The sequence below is a fragment of the Sparus aurata genome, chromosome 1, assembly GCF_900880675.1.
Source record: "Sparus aurata chromosome 1, fSpaAur1.1, whole genome shotgun sequence".
Taxonomy (NCBI): Eukaryota; Metazoa; Chordata; class Actinopteri; order Spariformes; family Sparidae; genus Sparus; species Sparus aurata.
In genome coordinates, this window is record NC_044187.1 from 31,181,969 (window position 1) to 31,202,856 (window position 20,888).

Here is a 20,888-nt window from a genome sequence, read left to right on the forward strand (position 1 = left end):
TTAACCTCTATCTATCTATCTATCTATCTATCTATCTATCTATCTATTCCTCTCTGGATGGGGACCGTATCTGTCCTCCTTCCATCTCCTCCATCCTCTGACGGGCCAGCCCTCCTCCCTCCCGCCCTCAGCACCGGCTCCGCTCCGGCATCGTCCATCTCGGCACCGGGACACACACACACACACACACTGAAAGCGGCAGCAGGGGAAACGGCGCTGGCGACACAACTGGAGGAATTAAAGCTGGACAAAAGGAACCGAATCTGCTTCTGTTCCCTCACATCGTGTCGTACAGAGCCTCCAACGCGCGTCCGTCCTTCATCACTCAGCCCGGACACCACGGCGGTGACACTCCGGAGGTCCCGCTCGGCTGCTGAAGTGACGCGCGGGCAGTAAAATGAGCTGATCCTCGCTGTGGACACATCCAGTCGGTGCTGCTGAGGACCCGGAGGGAGAATGAAGTTTGCGGTTGCGGTTTTGTGGTTCTCCCTGGCTGTCGGGAAGGCTACAACGCAAGGTAAGACTGAGAGAGGAAAAAAAAAAACACACACGCTATTTGGTCTTTAAACTGTTGAAGCTGTTGACCTGACAGGAAAGCGTCCCATCTGTCCGCAACGGCAACACACTCAAAACCACTCCAGGTCCAGGAACAGTCGGACCCTGGAGAGGATTTTGGGGGTCTCGTTGCGCGGTTAAAGCGCAGCATCCCACCACGGCGCAGCCTCATCCAGCCACACCACACTTAATTGGTGCTTCTTAATGAGGATGGAGCTTTATTATAATATTGGCGTAATTCATATATTAATGCGCTTCAGCCCAAGGAGGAGGCAGCAGGACGACACGGTGGGGTCAGGTGAGAAGAGCGCGGTCATGATTTGTTAAAGAACGGGAGCGCAGCGCCCCCTTGGGATCCCTGAACGAGGGAGAGCGAGCGAGCGAGTGAGTGAGTGAGGCGCTACAGGAGGACAGAGTGAGATGGGACAGTGAGGACATGGACATTAATGAGGCAACAGTTCCCTTACATAATAATGCAACTGTAAACCTTTTGCGTCACAGGTGTTAGTGTGACAAGCGAAGAATGAGATATTGTGTGTGTGTGTGTGTGCGTGTGCGCGTGTGTGTGTTGATTCAGCTGACTGTAAAGCATATACACCACTCTAATCTTAAGATGGAGTGGCTCTTGGCAGCACATGCTCTAAATCTTGCTTGCTGTATATTTATGCTGCGTGTGTGTGTGTGTGAGAGAGAGAGAAAGAGTAAAAAGGGAGAGGGAGAGAGATGAGAGGAAAAGTTGACAAGAAATGATTAATCTGCCTTCAGTAGGGCTGGGCAATACATCCATGTCATATCGATGTATTAGATTTTGGATATTGTTATATTGTGATACTCATTAGATCCACAGAATGCTAGATTCCTGAATAATTTACTATTCGATTGTGTCACCCAGTCTTTGAAGTACCCTTTGAAGTACTTTTGCGAAGATGAACATTACATATCAGTATAGCCTGAAAGTATCCTGATAGCAGCAGGCTGAGGCCATATCGCTCAGCCTTCAGCGACCAATTAGCTGTCCCAGTGTCAAGAGGAATCACACTTGAAACCGACACTGAGCTTCCTGTAAAGAAGGTTTAATTAATGCTGCCCAGTTCACCCAAATTACAAAAAAACCCCACCATATTTCGTCACTTATTTCTGGTGTAAAGCTGCACAATGAATCAAATATTTATTCGGAATATGTGCAGTATCCACTCTCAGTAATTGTGAATCATTTTGCCGTTGCAGTATCCGTCAACTGTAAAAATGTTTACTTTTTGCCACCTATCCCCGCTGGCAACTGTTTCCACAAGTACTAATGCTCTGTTACTTCAGTGGAAAACAGCTCAGAACACAACTCTCATATTGCAAACACGTGGTCACCTCTGGTCATGTGATGTTAAGTGTCTTTGGCGTCCAGTGACTATGTGCGAACCAACATGTGTTGGCGTGCACGCTCACCTACAGTAACCTCACAGGCATTGTGGCTAATGAAGTCAACCAAAGTGAAAAGTCTTGGCTACCCTAGAGGTACCTGTCTTGTTGCATCATGGGTAAACAGGCGGGTGCGCCTTGCTTTCTTTCTCTCTGTATTCTGGATTGAAAATGTTCCTCTTTTCCAGCGACCTGGAAGCGCCTCATCATAAACCAGTGACAGCTGCGTGGAGAAAAGAAAGTTAAACTGTCTTTCATTTGCACTATAGTCAGTAAAGAAAAAAAAATGGATTCCCCTCCATTTCCCTATCATCCCTTTACCCCTCTCAGTGGTACATCCCGCTGTGGTTTCCGTAGAGAACAGATGGCGGCAGAGACAAGGTGATCATACCACTGTGTCGCCCATGGGGTGTTTCAGATTGAGAAGGAGGCAGGGTGTTTGTTTGAACACTGGGTCACCCTGGTGTCCATATCAATCATCAGGAAAGTGTTACACACACACAAACACACAAACACAAACACACAGACGCACACAAACACACACACACAGTGTATGCATGCACTAATGCATCATAATTTCCCCACGGAGAGTCAACCCCATCCCCCGCAGCCATCAGACTGTGCGTTCCAATCAATACTCTCCCCTCCACCTCCGCTCAATCAACCACACACGCGCGCGGACACACTCAGATTCAATCAGCCCCTGTCTGAGGGAGGACGCGGGCTCTTTGAGGAATCCATCCCCGCGGTGTTCGACTTGTTGGGCTCCTGCGTCTTTTGTTGACGACGATCTGGAGACAGAGGTGCTTCCTGCAGAGATGGTAGATAGGATTCAGCTGACTGAGTGTGCCGACTCCCCGCTTCAAGCCTGTACAAAGTGAGAGCTTTACGGGGGCTCTGATGCAACGGGAGGTAATCTGTCTGAGTGTGAACACGCCGGCCTGCTTTAAACCTCAGTTTTCAGTTTTTCGCAGTTTCTCACAATAAAATGTAGACAGTGTGGATTTTCTGTGTAGGAGACACTATAAATAAAACCCAAACCAGGAATGAATTAATCCGCCACCAAGCCGCTTATCCGAAGTCTGATAAAGCTCACTCCTCTGTGCCACAGAGCTCCATTGTTTCTCACGTTTGAGTAACATTTGCTGAAAACTACGGTGCCAGCCGTTGTAGAAAGTTACTGATTCTCTTGAAACACTAGTTGAAACACACAGGCAGTGGGAAATATTGAAAGTATTGAGAGACAGACTAAGACATGCTTTTGGTCTCCTCACAGTAGTATTTATTTACATGTGCGCTATAAAGATGGGAAATGTGAATCGTCTTTGGCGACTGGACCCCTTCACAAAATCTTGTGTTTTAGGGGGGTGATGGGGCTGTGCTTTGTTTAGGATACCCCACAGGTGGAGTCTAAAGACGGGTGGTGGTGGTGATTAGAGGATGAGAACGACTCAGATCTGGATGGATCTGAAGGGGGTCAGGCTTCTGGTGAGCTCTGACCCTGGGTGCTGGAGTTGAAAGGGGTGGAGGGTTTGGGAGGTTTGCAATACAATGACAATTTGCAGCAGAGAAGAGAGCAGTTTTAGAGTTTAGCAGCAATGATACGATTGGCTTGAGAGGACTGTGACCTAATCTGGGTGGAGGAAACACCAAAAGTCAGCTGACGGGCAGGGGGTGGAGCAAGTGTCCAGCTTTGAGAACCTACTGTAGATGTCCATGTATCTGAGGGGCTGAACTGGAGCCTTTACACCTCTCACCTGGTCAAGGAGGCCCTTATTTTTCCTAAGGGTCCTGAGGTGCAGCGACCCCACCCAAAACTGTTGGCACACTTCTGCCGCTGCACTATAGAAAGCATCCTCACACGCTGCTTTACATCTTTTTTCCCCAGAGCCGTGGATGCACTGCTGAACCCAGGACACTCCCTCACCCCATCAAAACTACTACCGTACTGTCAAAATACAATAGCTTTGAATGTTTTCAGCACTGTATCAATTCATTATGGACTTCTTATTGAACACATATTCTACATAGATATATTCATATGTGGTGCTGCTATGATCTTGCAGGGAAAATCTCCTCTCTCTCTCTAAACTACAGTAGCACAATACACAACAGTAATATGTGTGGCACGTCAGATTAGAGGGTTTGCACACTGTAGAGCCTTGTTTAAAGGAGCTGAAATGGGAATCTGCTTTCTCCTCTCTATCTGTTTTGCTGTCTGCTCTCATTCTCCTTGCCCCAGTTAACTTCTCCTTCTGCACCAACCTCTACCCTGCCCCCCTCGCTCTGTCTCTCTCAGACACCGCCGGGAATTGCTCCGGGTCACTCTGTCTCACTCTTTCCTTATCAGCTCTCTCCATTCCTCCGCTGCATCCCTCTTGTTTGAGTGGCTGTTGATTCGAACTTCTCTTTCCCGTCTATCAGCCTCGGCCTCGCTGTCGGCGGTGCCAAACACGGTCCTCTTACGCAGGCGAACGCTCAGAGCTCAGAGCTGATAGAGCCACTAAAGTACAGTGGGAGTCTCCGTTGTGCTGATCGAGTACAAAAACACCACTAAATGCTCTGAGCGTCCAGCAAATGCTGCTGTCATCTGCATCTTTTAGACCGAGTTACAAAGTGCAACAGGGAATAGGTTCAGTGTCTAGCTTGAGGACAATTCGAGGGGACACATAGCTCTTGGTGAGCACCCGGGCTGTCAGTACAATCAAGTATGCAAACTTTAAGACTCCGAACTGTCTGACTACAAGGCTAAAACATTCGTTCTTATTACATATAGCATGTCCCTTTGTCCATTGTGTATTTTGAACTGAACCAAACTCAATTACAAAGCATAATGTTGTTTTTTTTTTCTGCAACCGTAAAACATCAGAGTGTGTTTACTGTAATTGTCTACCAAAGAGACCTGATATCTCCCAGCTGTCTGCATCTGAACCACGGCTGGTGGAGTGAAAGCCCTGCTCCTTCACTGCACTGTCTCCTGCTCAGTGTGAGCGTCACTCTTTAACTGAATATTATGTCTTGTGCCTGGCTGCACAAAGCGCTCTGAGCTCAGCTCGTCTCCCCTGGCAATTGTTCTGTCTGAGGTGATCATGTCAGCATGATCATTTTGTCAGCCTTGGGAGCTTAGATGCATTCGCTCGGCCATGGCCAGCTGTCAGTCCAGGGCTGACGGTATTTGTGTGTGTGTGTGTGCGTGCGTGTGTGTGTGTGTGTGTGTGTGTGCCTGACTCTTAGGCCTTGACTTAATTTTTCTCTCCACTTGCTGTTGAGACATGTATCACATTGTCTTTGCATGATCTTGCAAGAGAGTGACATTTATGCACACATCTGTCTGCGCACATGGAAGTTACATATTACTATTTGATTCAATTTTTTTTTCTTTTTTTTAAATCAAGTAATTTACTTCATAAAATGTCTGAAAAAAGAAAAAAAAAATGCCCATCACGGTCGCCCAGAGTCCAAGGTAGCGTCCTCAAATAGCTCGTTTCGTCCATCTATTTATCCAGACTATAGCAGACTGACTCCAGGCATGTCACTCAGTCAGTCCACTCAAAAACCAGTGGATGGATAGAGATACTCATGTACAGATGAACCCTCATTACCTTTTCGAACCTCATCAGCTGCCCGTTGTTTTTAGTGCCAATCAACAAATGATAGCTTGCAGACACGCTTAACTAAAACGTGGAACATGGTAAGGGTGACACCCACTGAACATCATCATGCTGTGAGCCACACACAGTGTCCAAACAGCCTGCATGCAGACTTGAGAGCAGCACATTAGCAGATCAGTGTGGTGAGCCGGGGAGGCCATAATCATGTGAAACTGACATCTGATCCTCTGTCAGTATCTAACCTGCAATCCTGGAAGAAATCGCTCTGGTTCCCTTGACAGAAAGCCCCTTTTTCAATTGAACTTTGTATTACTGCAGAAAATAAGATCTGTGGCAAACAGACGTTTTGTTCAGCAAGATAATGTTCACAGATGAACACCGCTTTTATGATGTTAAAAGTAAATGCGTAAATGCAATTACTAGAAGTAAAAAGCTAATGGTTATGGCTATAGAGGAACTATACTGTGGTTGCATGACTTCACCAACACTAAGCTTCCTACTACACTATACTTTACACTCTTCCTTACAAAACTGATCTACAAGTTGTAGAGTAAGAGTAGTTAGGAACTAAAGTCAGCTCATAAAGACGGACTTGTGGCACTTACTGGTGTCATTGAAGCAAATGTGAACGTGTCATAAGCTTGTTGTTATCAACAGCCTGATTTAAGGCATCTCCCTGGAAACACATTGAATAATAAAAAACGATTGACTTTGAGACAGGAAAACAGGAAGTGCATCATTGGAGTACCAATTTCCTGGCTGTCAGACTCGTTCATGGGGCGCTTCATTGTGTGTAGGCCACCTGTGTTTTGACAGCACTCACGCAACAAATCCAAAACACAATCACGGTTGTTACACATGTGAAACGGAAGAAAATGAAGCACAACAGCTGTGTAGACAGTCGAGTTGATTGAAAGAGAGGAATGTCTGTTCCAGCGTCTGCCAGACGACTGAAAAACAAGGCTGAAACGTGTTCTGGGCAGACACGCATTTTCAGAAATGATCAGAAATTAATTTATCAGTTACCATGATTGTTGACAAAACATATAAGCGAACTGTTAATCGACCAACTCGCTTATTTCACATCCACAGCTGTGCTCTGACAAACACTTCGTACTTCCTATGTCTTCTGTCTTCATCGATTCTCTCTTCTCCGGCTCCCTCAGCTCAAGAAGACTTTGTGTCGCTGGCCGAGATGGAGGATTCTCTGTTGAGGAACCTGTTCAGGGGCTACCAGAAGTGGGTGCGGCCCGTCCAGCACGCCAACGACACCATCACCGTGCGCTTTGGACTCAAGATCTCGCAGCTGGTTGACGTGGTGAGAAAAAAAACAAGGCACAACATTTGTGAAATGTATCCAAACGAGCACAGACATGGACGTTGTTCAACGGAGTTTGATCGGAACGCCTCCATCTCATTGGTATGCGGCTGGCGGGCTTACTCTGCATTTTTAGTTACGTTGACAGAGGGAGAGCGGCTGAAGGGAAATCGATACAATCAGTCTGGCCTTTGAAAGGTCGATCAGCAACGAGATGTTGCCAAAGCCCACAAATTCACCATTTGGAAAAACAAAAACAAAACGAATGCTGAGGACATTACTTGGTATCCTCAATGTCAGCTCTGTCTCTCTCCTTGCCATACATTATGCATCGTATTAATATGATACAGGTGAATTTACTTTTAACTGTCTCCGCAGTTCCTGAGCGCCCTTGAGCAAACCAGACATAGAGGCCGCAAAGCTTCCGGGAGACAAACCCGGCACGCGGTCGTAAGCTGTGTGTACCTGTTAAGGAAAGCTCTCTGCAGAAATTAAAATAGCCTTACGTAACGTGGTTAATACAATCCTGTTAGCGTCTTCTGAGGATCAGAGGGAGGAAAGAAAGAGAGGAAAGGAGGAAGGAGGGAAGGAACGTTGAACTCGCAGTCGCAACGACGCATCACAGGAACAGAAAGAAGTCAATGAGATTTTTTGTGTTCAGAGTTGGCACATTATCTGTTTGAGACGGGGCAGGAGGTCTTTATTCAATGTCAGGGAGACATAATAAGAGATAAGCAGAGCAGAGGAACACGTGCACAAACACGGAGAGTAACAGATGGAAATGGGCGGCTATTGAGGGAGTTCAACGGAGGAACTACAGCACAGAAAGCTACGCCGAGGACAGGAGTGTCAGGATAAACAAGGAGGGAGGTGAGGGGCCGAGGGATTTAAAGAGGCAGGAAGAGAAACCGAAAAGTTGAGCGGGGAAGAAAGGTGAGAGGAGAGGTCCAAAGTGGTCTTTCACAGCAGCAGGGGAAGTAATGAGGCCATCAGGCTGAGAGGAAACACATCACATTTATTATTTACGCAAGGACACACACACACACACACACACACACACACACACGAAGTTGCTTCCACAATTCCACAGAGAGCCACATTTTGACTACATCAGCATTTGATGTTTCTACTTCTGAAATAACATTTAGATTTAGAGTGCCATCTTGTGGAGTTCTGAATAAACCACCTACTTTCAGCTCAATTTCTGTTCCGGACGGGTATACGGTCAGGTTTTTTCCTCAGCGCTTCTCGAAAAAAAAGCTACAAACTGCAAAATCCATGCCATAGATTTGTCTCCTTTCTCTGGTTTTGCTTCCCATTAAGGCTCCCTCCTGCACAGATTCTCTGGCTTCCGCAAACTCATTTACTGCTCACACCTTCTCTCACCCACCCTCCACCCTCCCCCTCTTTTGTTTTCTGCGGGATACATCGATACTTGGATTCGGCAAATGAGGCAGCACTATGTTTGTTAGCGCTGCCAGCAGTACCATCTCTCGCTCATTAAATGGTGAAGATGTACCCCCCCAAACAAGGCACTTAACCCCCGAGATGTTCCACTGTGCTTTCTTAGTGGCAGGCAATGGAAGCAATTAACCCGCTTTGAAACAAAAAATCTTTCCTTTCTAACTAGGTTTAAGTACTTTCTCTAATCTCACTCAATTTTTTTGTCTCGTGGGTTGCTCCTCACCACCTCATTAGTGGCTCTTATTGTTCACAGTAAGCCCCGCTAAGATGTGTGAATAGTGAACAAAACCTCCTCTCTGTCCTCCTGCAGGATGAAAAGAACCAGCTGATGACTACAAACGTCTGGCTCTGGCAGGTAACGGTTGATGTCTCTATGTACAAATACTGGATCTTTAAGCCGCGAGGTGCTATTTTTTATATATCTGTGAACTCTTCAAGCACTTAATGACTGAAACGGAGATCAGCTCATTTTTGATTCGTTAGCTGCAATTTGCTTCTGTGGCCTGGATAAAATGTTCAATGTCACGCATTGTGGCGTACTACTGTATTCAAGTGGAGCTTGCAAATCTATACTGAATATGTTCCAGTATACACAGGTTTTATTCAGTGCAATATGAAGACACTGTGGACTTATTTATCTGCTGAAAGTATGGTTTTGGATGTTCAATGCCAGATGACTGCAGTACAGCGACGCAGTGAACACACAGCTTCCAAGCACATTTTCTAGTGAGTGTAAAATACATCAGTGATCTTTATGATTCATATGTTCTCTGAAGCAGTAAGTACATTAGGAGAGTTTTCACCTACTATTTGCGTTTGTTTGGCTTCCTCTTCGTGTCTTCAGTTGTGCTCAGTGGCTACTTGCTGTAACGCAGCTAAAAAATGATGTCACAGCCCAAAACAGTCAAAACCGTTGACAGGACGATTCGAACTGCAAGCAAGGTTACTTATGACTCGTTTTATTTTGTTTTGTCTGTTTTTGTGGAATTCTCCCCATGCTGAGAAAAGCAGTTGTATAAGTCTTTGATGTCTTCAAACTGTTAAGTGTATTAAACGTAAAATCTTGTGAGTGGGAGCTCATGAGAGTGGGAGAAACACCACTACGTATATTCAGTGGGCCTCATAACCAGGAAGTAAACCTGGAAACTAGACTAAACTTTTTTGGCATATGCACAAGGCGAGCAATTCTCCTTGGACTGAATGGATACCTTCTTTGGGTACACTTTGTGGTTCATAATCCCCATTACTTATCATAAATGTATTAGATTCTTGTTAATCTCACATGATAGTTGAAGAAATTAAACATTTTAGACACATAATGTTGGTTAGCAGAAATAAAGAAGTCATTTTGCAGAGCAATATATCATGAGTACATTCTACGGATCAAGAAATGAAAAAAATATATATGGTAGATGAAGGGTAAATCCTTGTCTCTGATTGGCTCTCCTGCTCAGGTTAGATCGTACATGTGATCGTCATGTAATCACTTGAGGGCTGATCTTATCTGGTTCTCCAACATGTCACTGAGAAACTTTGTAAATGTGATTTATTGCTCATTTACAGCGGAGGCGACATCAAAAGGAATACACATTCTGTGAAAATAAAGACTTTCACATATGAATCAATACATCTTGAAGTTTTAAGGAGATTACATGGAATTGAAGGCACACAAACATGGACGTGGACAAGGCAACACGCAAAGGACCACGATATAGTGTAACACCTTGTTTCCATTGCCTTTGTGCAGTCAGCAGTCAGGTGCAGCTGTCCATGGTGCTGAAATGCAGAATCTGCAGCTGAAGGCTTTTATACAGTGGTCAAAAGTGTAGGCATAATGTATCAGATTGTATAAGTCATCATGCATTGTTATTTATTAATATAAAGGAGTGGGTTGATGTGAAGCTGAAGTGGAACCCAGATGACTATGGAGGCATTACCTCCATCAGAGTGCCTTCGGAGACGATATGGCTGCCTGACATCGTCCTGTATGAGAAGTGAGTTGCGCAGCACTCTGCACACATCAGCAGCACACTGTGAGGCCGTGCTTGTTAACTCTGCTGCATATTTCACATCTCACACTCACTGGTCTTTATGATTTTTTCATCATCCTTTCTTTCTCATCTCCCCCCAGCGCGGACGGCCGTTTTGAGGGTTCCCTGATGACAAAAGCCATTGTGCGCTGGGACGGCACCATAACATGGACTCCGCCCGCCAGCTACAAGTCCTCCTGCACCATGGACGTCACCTTCTTCCCCTTCGACCGACAGAACTGCTCCATGAAGTTCGGCTCCTGGACCTACGACGGAAACATGGTGGACCTGGTCCTGGTGGATCACTACGTGGACCGTAAGGACTTCTTCGATAACGGAGAGTGGGAGATCCTCAACGCCACAGGAGTAAAGGGCAGCAGGAGGGACGGGGTGTACTGGTACCCGTTTGTCACCTACTCCTTCATCCTCAAGAGACTGCCCCTGTTCTACACCCTGTTCCTCATCATCCCATGCCTCGGCCTCTCCTTTCTGACCGTGCTGGTGTTTTATTTGCCATCCGACGAAGGAGAGAAGCTGTCACTTTCCACATCAGTGCTGGTGTCACTCACTGTGTTCCTCCTGGTCATAGAAGAAATCATCCCCTCATCCTCAAAGGTTTGTTTCCTCGGGGAGTTTACATCAAACCCCGTGTTCACTTTGAGGTTTCTACTGGGATGTATTTTTACATCCATCCAGCTTTTTTTCTTTTTGTTCGGTTATCTTAATTGTAATCTTAATTGCAGCATGTCCTAATTAACACAGATCACAGCCATAGCCCTCTCAATTACCTGCAGCTTAAACTGCACGTCAACTCAATTAACGAGCTATCGACTTCATATACATCTCAGCCATACACAGAACTCTACAGTGAGAAAGAGCCTAAAACGACACAAAAAGACAAAATACCTTTTCCTTTACTATATACATACTATTCCATGATCTTTTAAACTCCATATATTTTTATACTTTATGTAGAAGTATCAAATTATCACACAAATCAATGTAAAAAACTCCTTAACAGGCACCTAATGGATCTTGAAGTTTAGAACAGATACTCAGTTTCCCCAGAGGATAAAGTCTAATGACTTCAGTGATCCTCTGAATTTTCATCTAGTGTCAGATGGTCAAAGTCTTGTCATTCAGCAATAATGCTTGACATCTGTTGAGTTCTGTCAGTCAAACATTCAAGGTTCCCAGACGATGAACCACAATGTGTTTGGTGATCCCCTGACCTTTTCCTGTAGTGTCACCATGAAGTTGTCTCTCTTGTTTGTGAGTGAAATATCTTGACTACAGTTGGATGGATTGCTCATGGAAACTCTTACTGCAGTTATTCAAGGTCTCCACTGGAGGATTTTCAAATCATTTTGGCAGTACCTTAACTTTTCATTAAGTGGGGGGGACTAAGTGGCTAAACTAAGAATCTGGTGAATACCACCTGTACACATCAGCATGCAACAGCGTCATTTTCAGCATGTTATCAATAAGTTTGTTTGATACTTCCGGTGCTCCGTGGAGCTAGCGTAAGTAACAAAGTATCATTATAACTGTCCCACCGACGGCACTTTCAAGGCTTTAGAGGCATTAGCTAAGTGGCTAAGCAATAATAACATTGTTAGTAGTATTGACTCATTCAAGCCACGCCTAATTCTTCATCAACTAATGATACACTGTACAAATCGCTCTAGAAATGAAGATTGCCATCCTGTTATCATGGAAAACCTGCCTCTGGTTAAGTGAATATGCACAGTGGAAATCATGCCCATTTATCAAGTTATCATGGGGGCTAGGAATAAGGTGGATCGTATGATGATGTTGACTTTTTCCAACAAAAAAAAAAAAAAGACTGTCACGAAATTAATCCAGATCTCTGACTTCTGTCGTGGAAAATCTCCTTTGAGTAGAGAGTGCTAAATCTCCGAAGAATTTCAGATCTCAGCGTATGAATCAGATGTCATTTAATACACGCAGCGTGGAGAGAAGGCAAAAGCATTCTCTCCACGCTGCGTGTATTAAATGACATCTGATTCATACGCTGAGATCTGAAATTCTTCGGAGATTTAGCACTCTCTACTCAAAGGAGATTTTCCACGACATTTTGGCGACGAGGATGGGATGACAGAGGCTATGCCTCTGCCGACATTTTAAGTTTAACAAATCACACAATTTTTTAACAAAGTTTTTAACAAAAAGTTGAAAAAATCCTGGCGTATGCCAAAATCTATTTACAATATTCTACATCCTCCCTTTTGATACATGGTCAAGACCATGTGTCAAACTTTGCAAAGAAGGAAGTATGGCTTTTGGCAGTACTGGGAGGCCATTTACACCAACCCAGAGTTCAGATGGGAGTTCAATAAACTTTTTCCTACTTCCATTGAATTTTTACTACATCATCAGCTCCTGTTTGAAGCAGATAGACTTTATTAAAAGACAGATAAAAGCATTTGTAGAGTGGGGTATACAGGTGAAAAAGTAGCAGGAAGTCATGCTTGCCTGTGGTCATTAAAACTGTACCACTCCTTGCCTTGATGATTGGACTCATATGGTTATTTATAGAAACAGAAAAAACAAATGTTAATTACTTATTCTCATTTTTTTTTTTATAAACGCTAACCATTTCATTGTATATATGCTCAGATTGTCAACTTTATTACCATACTATTTTATTGTATATTTTATCTAATTTCATTTTATAGTGTATTTTACTGTTTTATTTACCCCTTATCTTAGCACTTGTTTCCACTCATGCTGTATTTATATTTTACTTTACACGGAGTATCTGAAAACAACAACTTTTATTTATTTATTTATTTATTTATTTAAATACAGTATTCTGATTTAGATTCTGATGAGCTGTCTTAGCAGCTTCATTTCCCAGTGACACTGGGTCATTAGCACTTGTATGAGCTTTATATTTGCATAGGTAGAAGTAATGCAGACAAAAGGTTAATGATTTTGACTTCTAGGAGCATTAGATGTTCCTGTAGAAGTAAGACATTTTGATTTCCTATAATGTGTGAAATCATGACATATTAAATGCATACTGAGAGTCAGTATGTACAGTGATATTATTCCCGGTCCTAAAAATGGAAAAGAAAAAAACAGCTGCCAGAGCAGACAGGTTATTTAGAATATGAGTACGTTCAAACTATATCATAGTTAGTACATATTTCATATGACACACAAGGGGATCCATCTGTTGGATTTCTCACAGCAGAATCATCTACAAAGAAAAAACCAAGTTAAGGTTAATGAGGGAAGTGTCACAGAGTGCATCTGTTGGTTTTGACACCGTGACGACCACTTTCAGACAGGGGTGTAATTCTCCATCTTGAGCTGTCAGGACCAAAATTTATGGGTTAAAAGACAGAACTTTTTTATAAAGTTGCGTGAGTCATTGTCAGAAACACATTTTGCTAGTGTAGCAGTTTAGCTGGGTTAAGGTAGGCGGGTTTTCCTGTAAATAAAGGAAGTTACAGCATGTGGGGCACGTACATTAAAGATGGCACATAACAAAAATATCAATTGTGGCCAGCACTGCTTCAGTAGCAGCTGCTACAGCCTTGTGGTATGCAACCCATATCTCACTGTGTTGTGGACATTCTTTTTGAATAGTATCCCACAGGTTGGTATTCACCATGTGACTGAGTTAGAATTTTCTTTCACAAAAACTCATTACATTCAGAAAAACAAAAAGATTTTAAAAATTTGAGAGTGTCTGGTAGTTGTCGGCAGAGGGAACTCGATAAAGCTTGTTTTAAGTCAGTAAAATCTTTCTCTGCGTCAGGAGTCCAAGTCAAAAAGTCAGTCATGGCCAAATGTCTACCCCCATATGTGATTATATAGGGGTTGGGAGATCTCCACAATTGTATCAAATCCATGGACAACAAAAGCCTGCTAAAATTCAATAAGGCAATCGTTTTTTTTTGTTTTTATTTTTTTTTCATTCGCAGATATTTTGAAACATCCAAGATTGTGGATGTAGTCGGTATCCAATTCACGATCTTCCGGAGTAAAATAACGCATTTCATTTTAAAAAGAATTTTCAACTTTTCCTTTAAAAAAAATTTAGGATTGTTTTCTGGCAGAAAACTAAAAATGGAAAACTGTCTCAATTTGACAATGCTCCTGCATAGGAAAAACATATGCACAAACATTGTCAACTACTGAACAAGTGAATTAACACACAACGGCCGCTAATGCTAAGTTTGCAGCTCTACTGCAGTCCAAAATGAAAATTGGAGAAGGAAAAACCCTATGGCATCTGCATCCAAGTATAACATTTTACCATTGATAGTGAAAGCAACCCAGAACTGTGAGTCAGGATGAAAAGGAAATGCTAGAATATGCATTTGTTAAAATCATAACTGAAAAACCCAGTCTGATAGAATGTTTAACATTAGTGTTAGAACATCTGCTGGATGCTGACCAGCTTCATTTATGACCCTAAGGTGTTTTAATGATCTCCACCCCCCATTTGTTTTCCTGTCAGGCAAGATGGGGGAGGTACATGGTGAGATTTAGGAAGTCAACAATGGCACCTTAATTTATGGTAGGCTGAATGACATAATACTGACTTCAAACAGTTTTAGGGAATTTTGCATCTTTTATCCCCAGAAATTTAACTTGCTTACAGCCTCAAGCTATTAATAGTGTTAGAAGCAATTTTTCTAGTCTTTATCAGTCAAATCAGTGTTTCTGTGTGTGTGTGTGTGTGTGTGTGTGTGTGTGTGTGTGTGTGTGTGTGTGTGTGGGTGTGTGTGTGTCATCAGTACTTGTGTCTAATTGTGCTCATGTCTACGTGCTTGTTCAAATTCTCTAACCTTCCTCCACTGTCTCCTCTGGTTGTGTCCTGGTGAATGAGCAGACACCTTCATGTGGTCAGGATTCTTCTGGATCTCGCCTTTCTTGCCGATTAAACTCAGGGCTCCCATCAGCTTCCCTTTGTATCATCAGTTTTCTTCCAGTGTTGTTACATTCTCATTGATGGATGTGGATTCAGTCTTCGTCTCCTCTTGCTTTTTGTTATTAGACTGTAATCTCTGTCCAGGATTCTGTGGCAGACCAAAACTCCAGTCTTTGTCAGGTGTCTCCTCTGCAACCTCCTTCATTTCATTCAGTTGGTATGGCCTGTATACAAACACTTCTGGATCTCAATGACAGTCTGCTTTCCTGTTTGCCTCGGCATGGAGTTAGGGAAACATCATCCTTCTGTGATCTTCACTCCGCACCCAGCAGTCAGCAGAATCTGCTATTGGAGAAAAGTCTTTCTTGGAGAAGCAGGTTAATTTGTCGCTGTTTAGGAGATAGGAAGATGGCTGAAAAGTCAGGGTGTATTTGTTTCTCCCCTTCTTTCTTAAAGTCATCTTGGGGTGTTTGACCACATGTGGAGAAGGTGTCGCTGAAAGGATGTAGGTGTGGAGACAGCAGGGAGGAGGTCCATTTCATAAATTCTAGCCCTACATTCTTTTCTCTCTTTCTTTTTCTTACTCAAACCCTGTTTTCACATTTCTTTCAATCATGCTACTGATTTTGAAAAAAAACAATTTATCAGTCTATCTGTTTCTTCCCTACTTTCATTTTACCTTTTTTTTTTTCAACATACTCTACACCATCTCAAAACATTCTGTGCTTAATTTGCCTTTTAATGGAAAACCTCAAAGGTGACAAAATGCCAAAGTTGAAATCCTGAACCACCTTTTCCCCATTTGTCTGCTCTTAATTCAGCAGAGCCTGTAAAAGGGTCAGATATATTTATTAATTTCCCCATTTTGTTCCTCATATTTTTTAGTGACTCACTGGGACAGATTTGCTTAAACTTTCAATGGGCTTATCATTCACACAAAACTTCACAATCACACTGATCTTTCCATACAGTGTATGGTTGGATCTCATCAAATCACACACTAACTTTGAGCAACTTATTCAGCGAGGTGGTTTGTATGACACATTCGTTCCGAGCAACGCACCCTTTTATAGCATACAATCTGTATACTCACTGAACGTCACAACAAAGTTTATTCTTTATACTTATTTCGTATATTTATATCACTCATATGCCCATTTTATCATAGTGGGGCCTCGTATAATTGTATACTGTATCATATCATTATTACAGTAGCTCACATAAGATCATATTATTATATTATATTCTATTATATTTTTATTTTACCTGTTATCAGGTTTTCGGTCGACCACTATTTAATATCTACTCATCAGTAAGTAGCATCTGAAAATCTACAATCCCTTGGAATTTTCTTCACACCGTAGGTATAATAATCAATTCATTTCGCCTGTTGTACTCGTTAAGTGCTAACAGCCTTGCGCTGCGTTTCAGTTTTTTTTTTTTTTCGTTTTCACCCAAAACCACACAGGAATTACAAGGGTTTCTCGTTTTTACCCAAAACCACACAGGTATTACAAGGGAAAGAAAAAGGTGCTCCTCCTTGAGCCCTTTACCTTAAAAAACATTCCAATCACACAGCTATGGAATGAACGTCTCGTTACACTGACGTTTTTATCACCCACGACCACACAGGTTTTACATGGGGAATATGACTTTCAACCACACAGGTATTACAAAAGTCAACCTAGGCTTTTAGAATTTGAGCAAATGATTCAAACGCTGTACTCACTTATTTGTGGAGCGTCCGCTGGCCACGTCTGCGCCCGAATTTCAGGTGGAATCCAATCCTCCGTTTGTCGGAGTGGAACTTTTCCTGCCGGCAGTTTCCTTCAGTTCAGGCGCAGGCGGCAGTCAGCGAAGCGTCCATCCCATAACCTCGTCGCCAAAATGTCGTGGAAAATCTCCTTTGAGTAGAGAGTGCTAAATCTCCGAAGAATTTCAGATCTCAGCGTATGAATCAGATGTCATTTAATACACGCAGCGTGGAGAGAATGCTTTTGCCTTCTCTCCACGCTGCGTGTATTAAATGACATCTGATTCATACGCTGAGATCTGAAATTCTTCGGAGATTTAGCACTCTCTACTCAAAGGAGATTTTCCACGACACTTCATAATAATATAATATACAATAATACTTAGGATTGTGTTTTTCAGGCTTTAGAAAGTTCTCTCCAGTGTCAAGGAGACATCATAAAAATGTGTCCACAGGCTGAGTGCTCCTCGAGCAGAGCAACTTGAACTGGTTGGAGTGCCCCTTTAAGAAGCAGTCATTGTGTTGTTTTATCTTTTTTGAAGTGCTAAATCGTTTAATTTCCCTTAATAAATTCCCAATACATGTTCTCATCTGTACATTCTTTGTAAGGCACAAGTAGGTAACAATAGAGTGAGCTGTTGAACACACTCAGTCAACATTACATTTCTGTCCCCAGGTGATCCCGCTGATCGGAGAATACCTGCTCTTCATCATGATCTTCGTCACTTTCTCCATCATCGTTACCGTCTTTGTCATTAACGTCCACCACCGTTCCTCTGCTACTTACCACCCCATGGCCCCCTGGGTAAAGAGCCTCTTCCTTCAGAGACTGCCCAGACTGCTGTGTATGAGGGGACACACCGACAGGTAATACAGGATCAACTATGGTTAAAGGAATGGTTCGACATTTTGGGGAAAAGTCTTCTTTGCTCCTTTGCGAGAGGTAGAGGAGAAGATTAGATTAGCAATAAAGAGCTAGCCAGCTAGCTAGGCAGTTGCCAGGCGATTAGCTGAAAGTAACTGATCCTGGCCAAGAAATAGTCTGATATATAACGCTTGGGAAATGTTGAATTGATGGCTTTACACTTGCTGTTGTCAGTCTTTATGCTAGTCTATGCTAACCGTCTCCTGGTGGTAGCTTCACATTTAGCGTACAGCCATCAGATTAATATAGATCTTCTTGTCTAACTCGCATAAAAGCAAATGAGAATATATCACACAATATCAAACTATTCCTTTAAAATCTGCTAGTTCACATTAGAAGAGACTTATGCAAAACAGGTATTAAACAGTGAGTGTCCATTGTCCTCAGATACCACTTTCCAGATATGGAGATGCGCAGCCCGGAGCTGAAGACCCGAAAAGGGGTGGGGAGGAGGGGGATTCCCGGCCACAGTGGCCAGCAGAGAGGCCCCCTCGCAGGGAAGGAGGACGAGAGCCAGGCCTGGCTGGCCATGCTGGAGAAAGCCACCAACTCAGTCCGCTACATCAGCCGTCACATCAAAAAGGAGCACTTCATACGAGAGGTGTGGGGGTGGGCCGCATGAGAGAAGGCGTGGGATGAAAGTCTTTGCATGCATGTGTATTACATTCTCTTTTTATATTTTGTCTCATATGCTCTGTAACTGATTTCAAAAGGACACAAAGAAGCTCTGGCGCTCTGAATGAGAGACGTTATCACATGTTATGTGACAGAAGCGCTCGAGGCTGATTCTCACCTGTGCACCTTCCTCTTTTGTTTCCGTCCCTGTCTATCCCTCTCTGCCTCACTCAGGTTGTTCAAGACTGGAAGTTCGTGGCTCAGGTGCTGGACAGGATTTTCCTGTGGGCCTTCCTCACGGTGTCAATACTGGGAACTGTCTTAATCTTCACCCCGGCTCTGCAGATGTACCTCAGCACACCTTGACGAACACACACATATACTCTCCAACGGCTCAGTCTTGTTTTCCAGTATGTCTTCGACTATGATTTATTGATAACATTCACACTGTATATTTCTGCTGCAGAATCAAACTCTTACCTCCCTACAGTTTGGTCTACACCTGCAGCCTGTAATGACTACTGGAAACTGTGATGTTCGAGGTGCAACTTGTCATTCATGTGCATGCACAGCAGTGCAGAGGAGAGCGAGCAATAAGCAGGTTATAGTAGCGTGTATGATTTGAATATCCATGTTTGTGTAACTTTAACATTGTAATTATACATGCACACAACATGCACAATGAATAATGAGTTGTTCTGTGTGTCGGATGCACCATGTTTTGTCGAGCCAGCTGTTCTCTACTGTCAGTGCTGTAATTATGATGATAAATAAAATAAATCTGATGTACAAAATACATATTACAGTCCAGTTTTTGAGACTCTCTTTGACACAAAAAAGAAGAAACCACCCTGGGACCCAGAGACTCTCAAAGAAGCAGAGGACTACAGGTTTACAAATGGCAATTTGTTTGTGTTAATTTGATTAACTACAAAGTAGTTTGGTAATATCGCTTGTGCCACGAAAGCATCGGAATGTGAAATAAGAGGGACCTTAAAGGTGCAATATGTAGGAACAACGAAACAAATAGGGGGCAGCAAAGCACTGGAGTGGCCTCTAACTACAGCTAACCGCAGCTAGAGACGTGGACTAGGAGCTTAGTGACGAGAGGACTGTTGGTGTTACACAGGCCAGGGCTAGCTGGTCAGTATGCTAACTTCAGTAGATATCTCTGCAACACACTAAATCAACATAATAACATCAAAATCAATTTTCTTCACATTCTGTTGATAATTAAAGTTCATTTATGGATATTTTCAACTTAAATTCTAACACATTGCACCTTGAAGGTGGTAATGGGCCCATTTAGGATAGTGTTTGTGCAGGGTGCATATTCCTGCTTAAATTCACTACTTGTTAATTACTAAGTAAGCACAATGAGATCACAGAAACAGGGTCAATAGGGTCCTCATTTCTGCACCCTCTGGGGTTCCGAAAGGGTTAATCAGGCCCTTTTCCTGAGAACAAGAGCTATGAGCTATGGCAGCCATTCCCATACTTAGAATTCCCATAGAATTTGAAATGGAAAAATCATTTGAGACCAACCCAAACTTTTAATTTGACGCAGTATGAGACAGCCTACATGCCGGTGTGCACCGTTGGTTGCAGGTTTAAGGTATTAATGTGAAATGGACTTAAACACAACGACGGATTAAAAGAGATCAAAAAAATTTTTTATTGTAAATATGTAGTTCTAAATATCTTTTGGCCATTCAAACCTAATTTGAACACATCCTGAACACATGACGTTTTTTAATTTATTGTAAACTGTCACGACCCACCACAGGCCACAGCCCACACTCTGAGAATCACTGAGTCACAGACCGGAGCAAAGCTGCCCAAAGTGGGGCCTGCAGACCTAAGCTGGAAGGTTCAATATGGCCCAAGAAAAATAACTGTATATAAAAATGTGTTTAAAAAAATATAATAATATAATGATTATTTGTGAAGTGAAGATCCTCTTCATTATGCACATCCCTTACCATGAATTATTTTTCATAATCTGAGCATGGCAGACAGAGTAACACTTTGCACAGGAGGTCAGTCAATTAAGGGAACTTGGGATCTTTGTACCATTTTGCATCGAAATACAATACAATGATGTTTGCTTTTGGCCCGTTGCCCACCCTCAATTTTCAGTTTGGGCCCTCCAAGGAAAAACGTATGAGTTGAGTTTAACCCTGGACAAGAGTACATCAGTAAGGCTGTGTTGATGGCTGTAATGACAGAGCTTCACCACTAAATGGCAGCAAACATCATTTTTGCCACACAAAATGCTGGTCCTGCTTCATTACT

At 43.0% G+C, this 20,888-nt stretch overlaps 1 protein-coding gene across 1 annotated transcript; it reads left to right on the top strand.

Moving 5' to 3' along the window:
• Window positions 1-44: 44 nt before the first annotated feature.
• Window positions 45-19,391, top strand: chrnb3a (cholinergic receptor nicotinic beta 3 subunit a). The gene is made up of 8 exons (XM_030418741.1): window positions 45-517; window positions 6,746-6,897; window positions 8,672-8,716; window positions 10,246-10,355; window positions 10,493-11,006; window positions 17,730-17,920; window positions 18,366-18,579; window positions 18,828-19,391. Exons 1-8 carry the CDS (start codon window positions 457-459, stop codon window positions 18,957-18,959), a joined length of 1,419 nt encoding a protein of 472 aa, XP_030274601.1. The 5' UTR covers window positions 45-456; the 3' UTR covers window positions 18,960-19,391.
• Window positions 19,392-20,888: the final 1,497 nt, after the last annotated feature.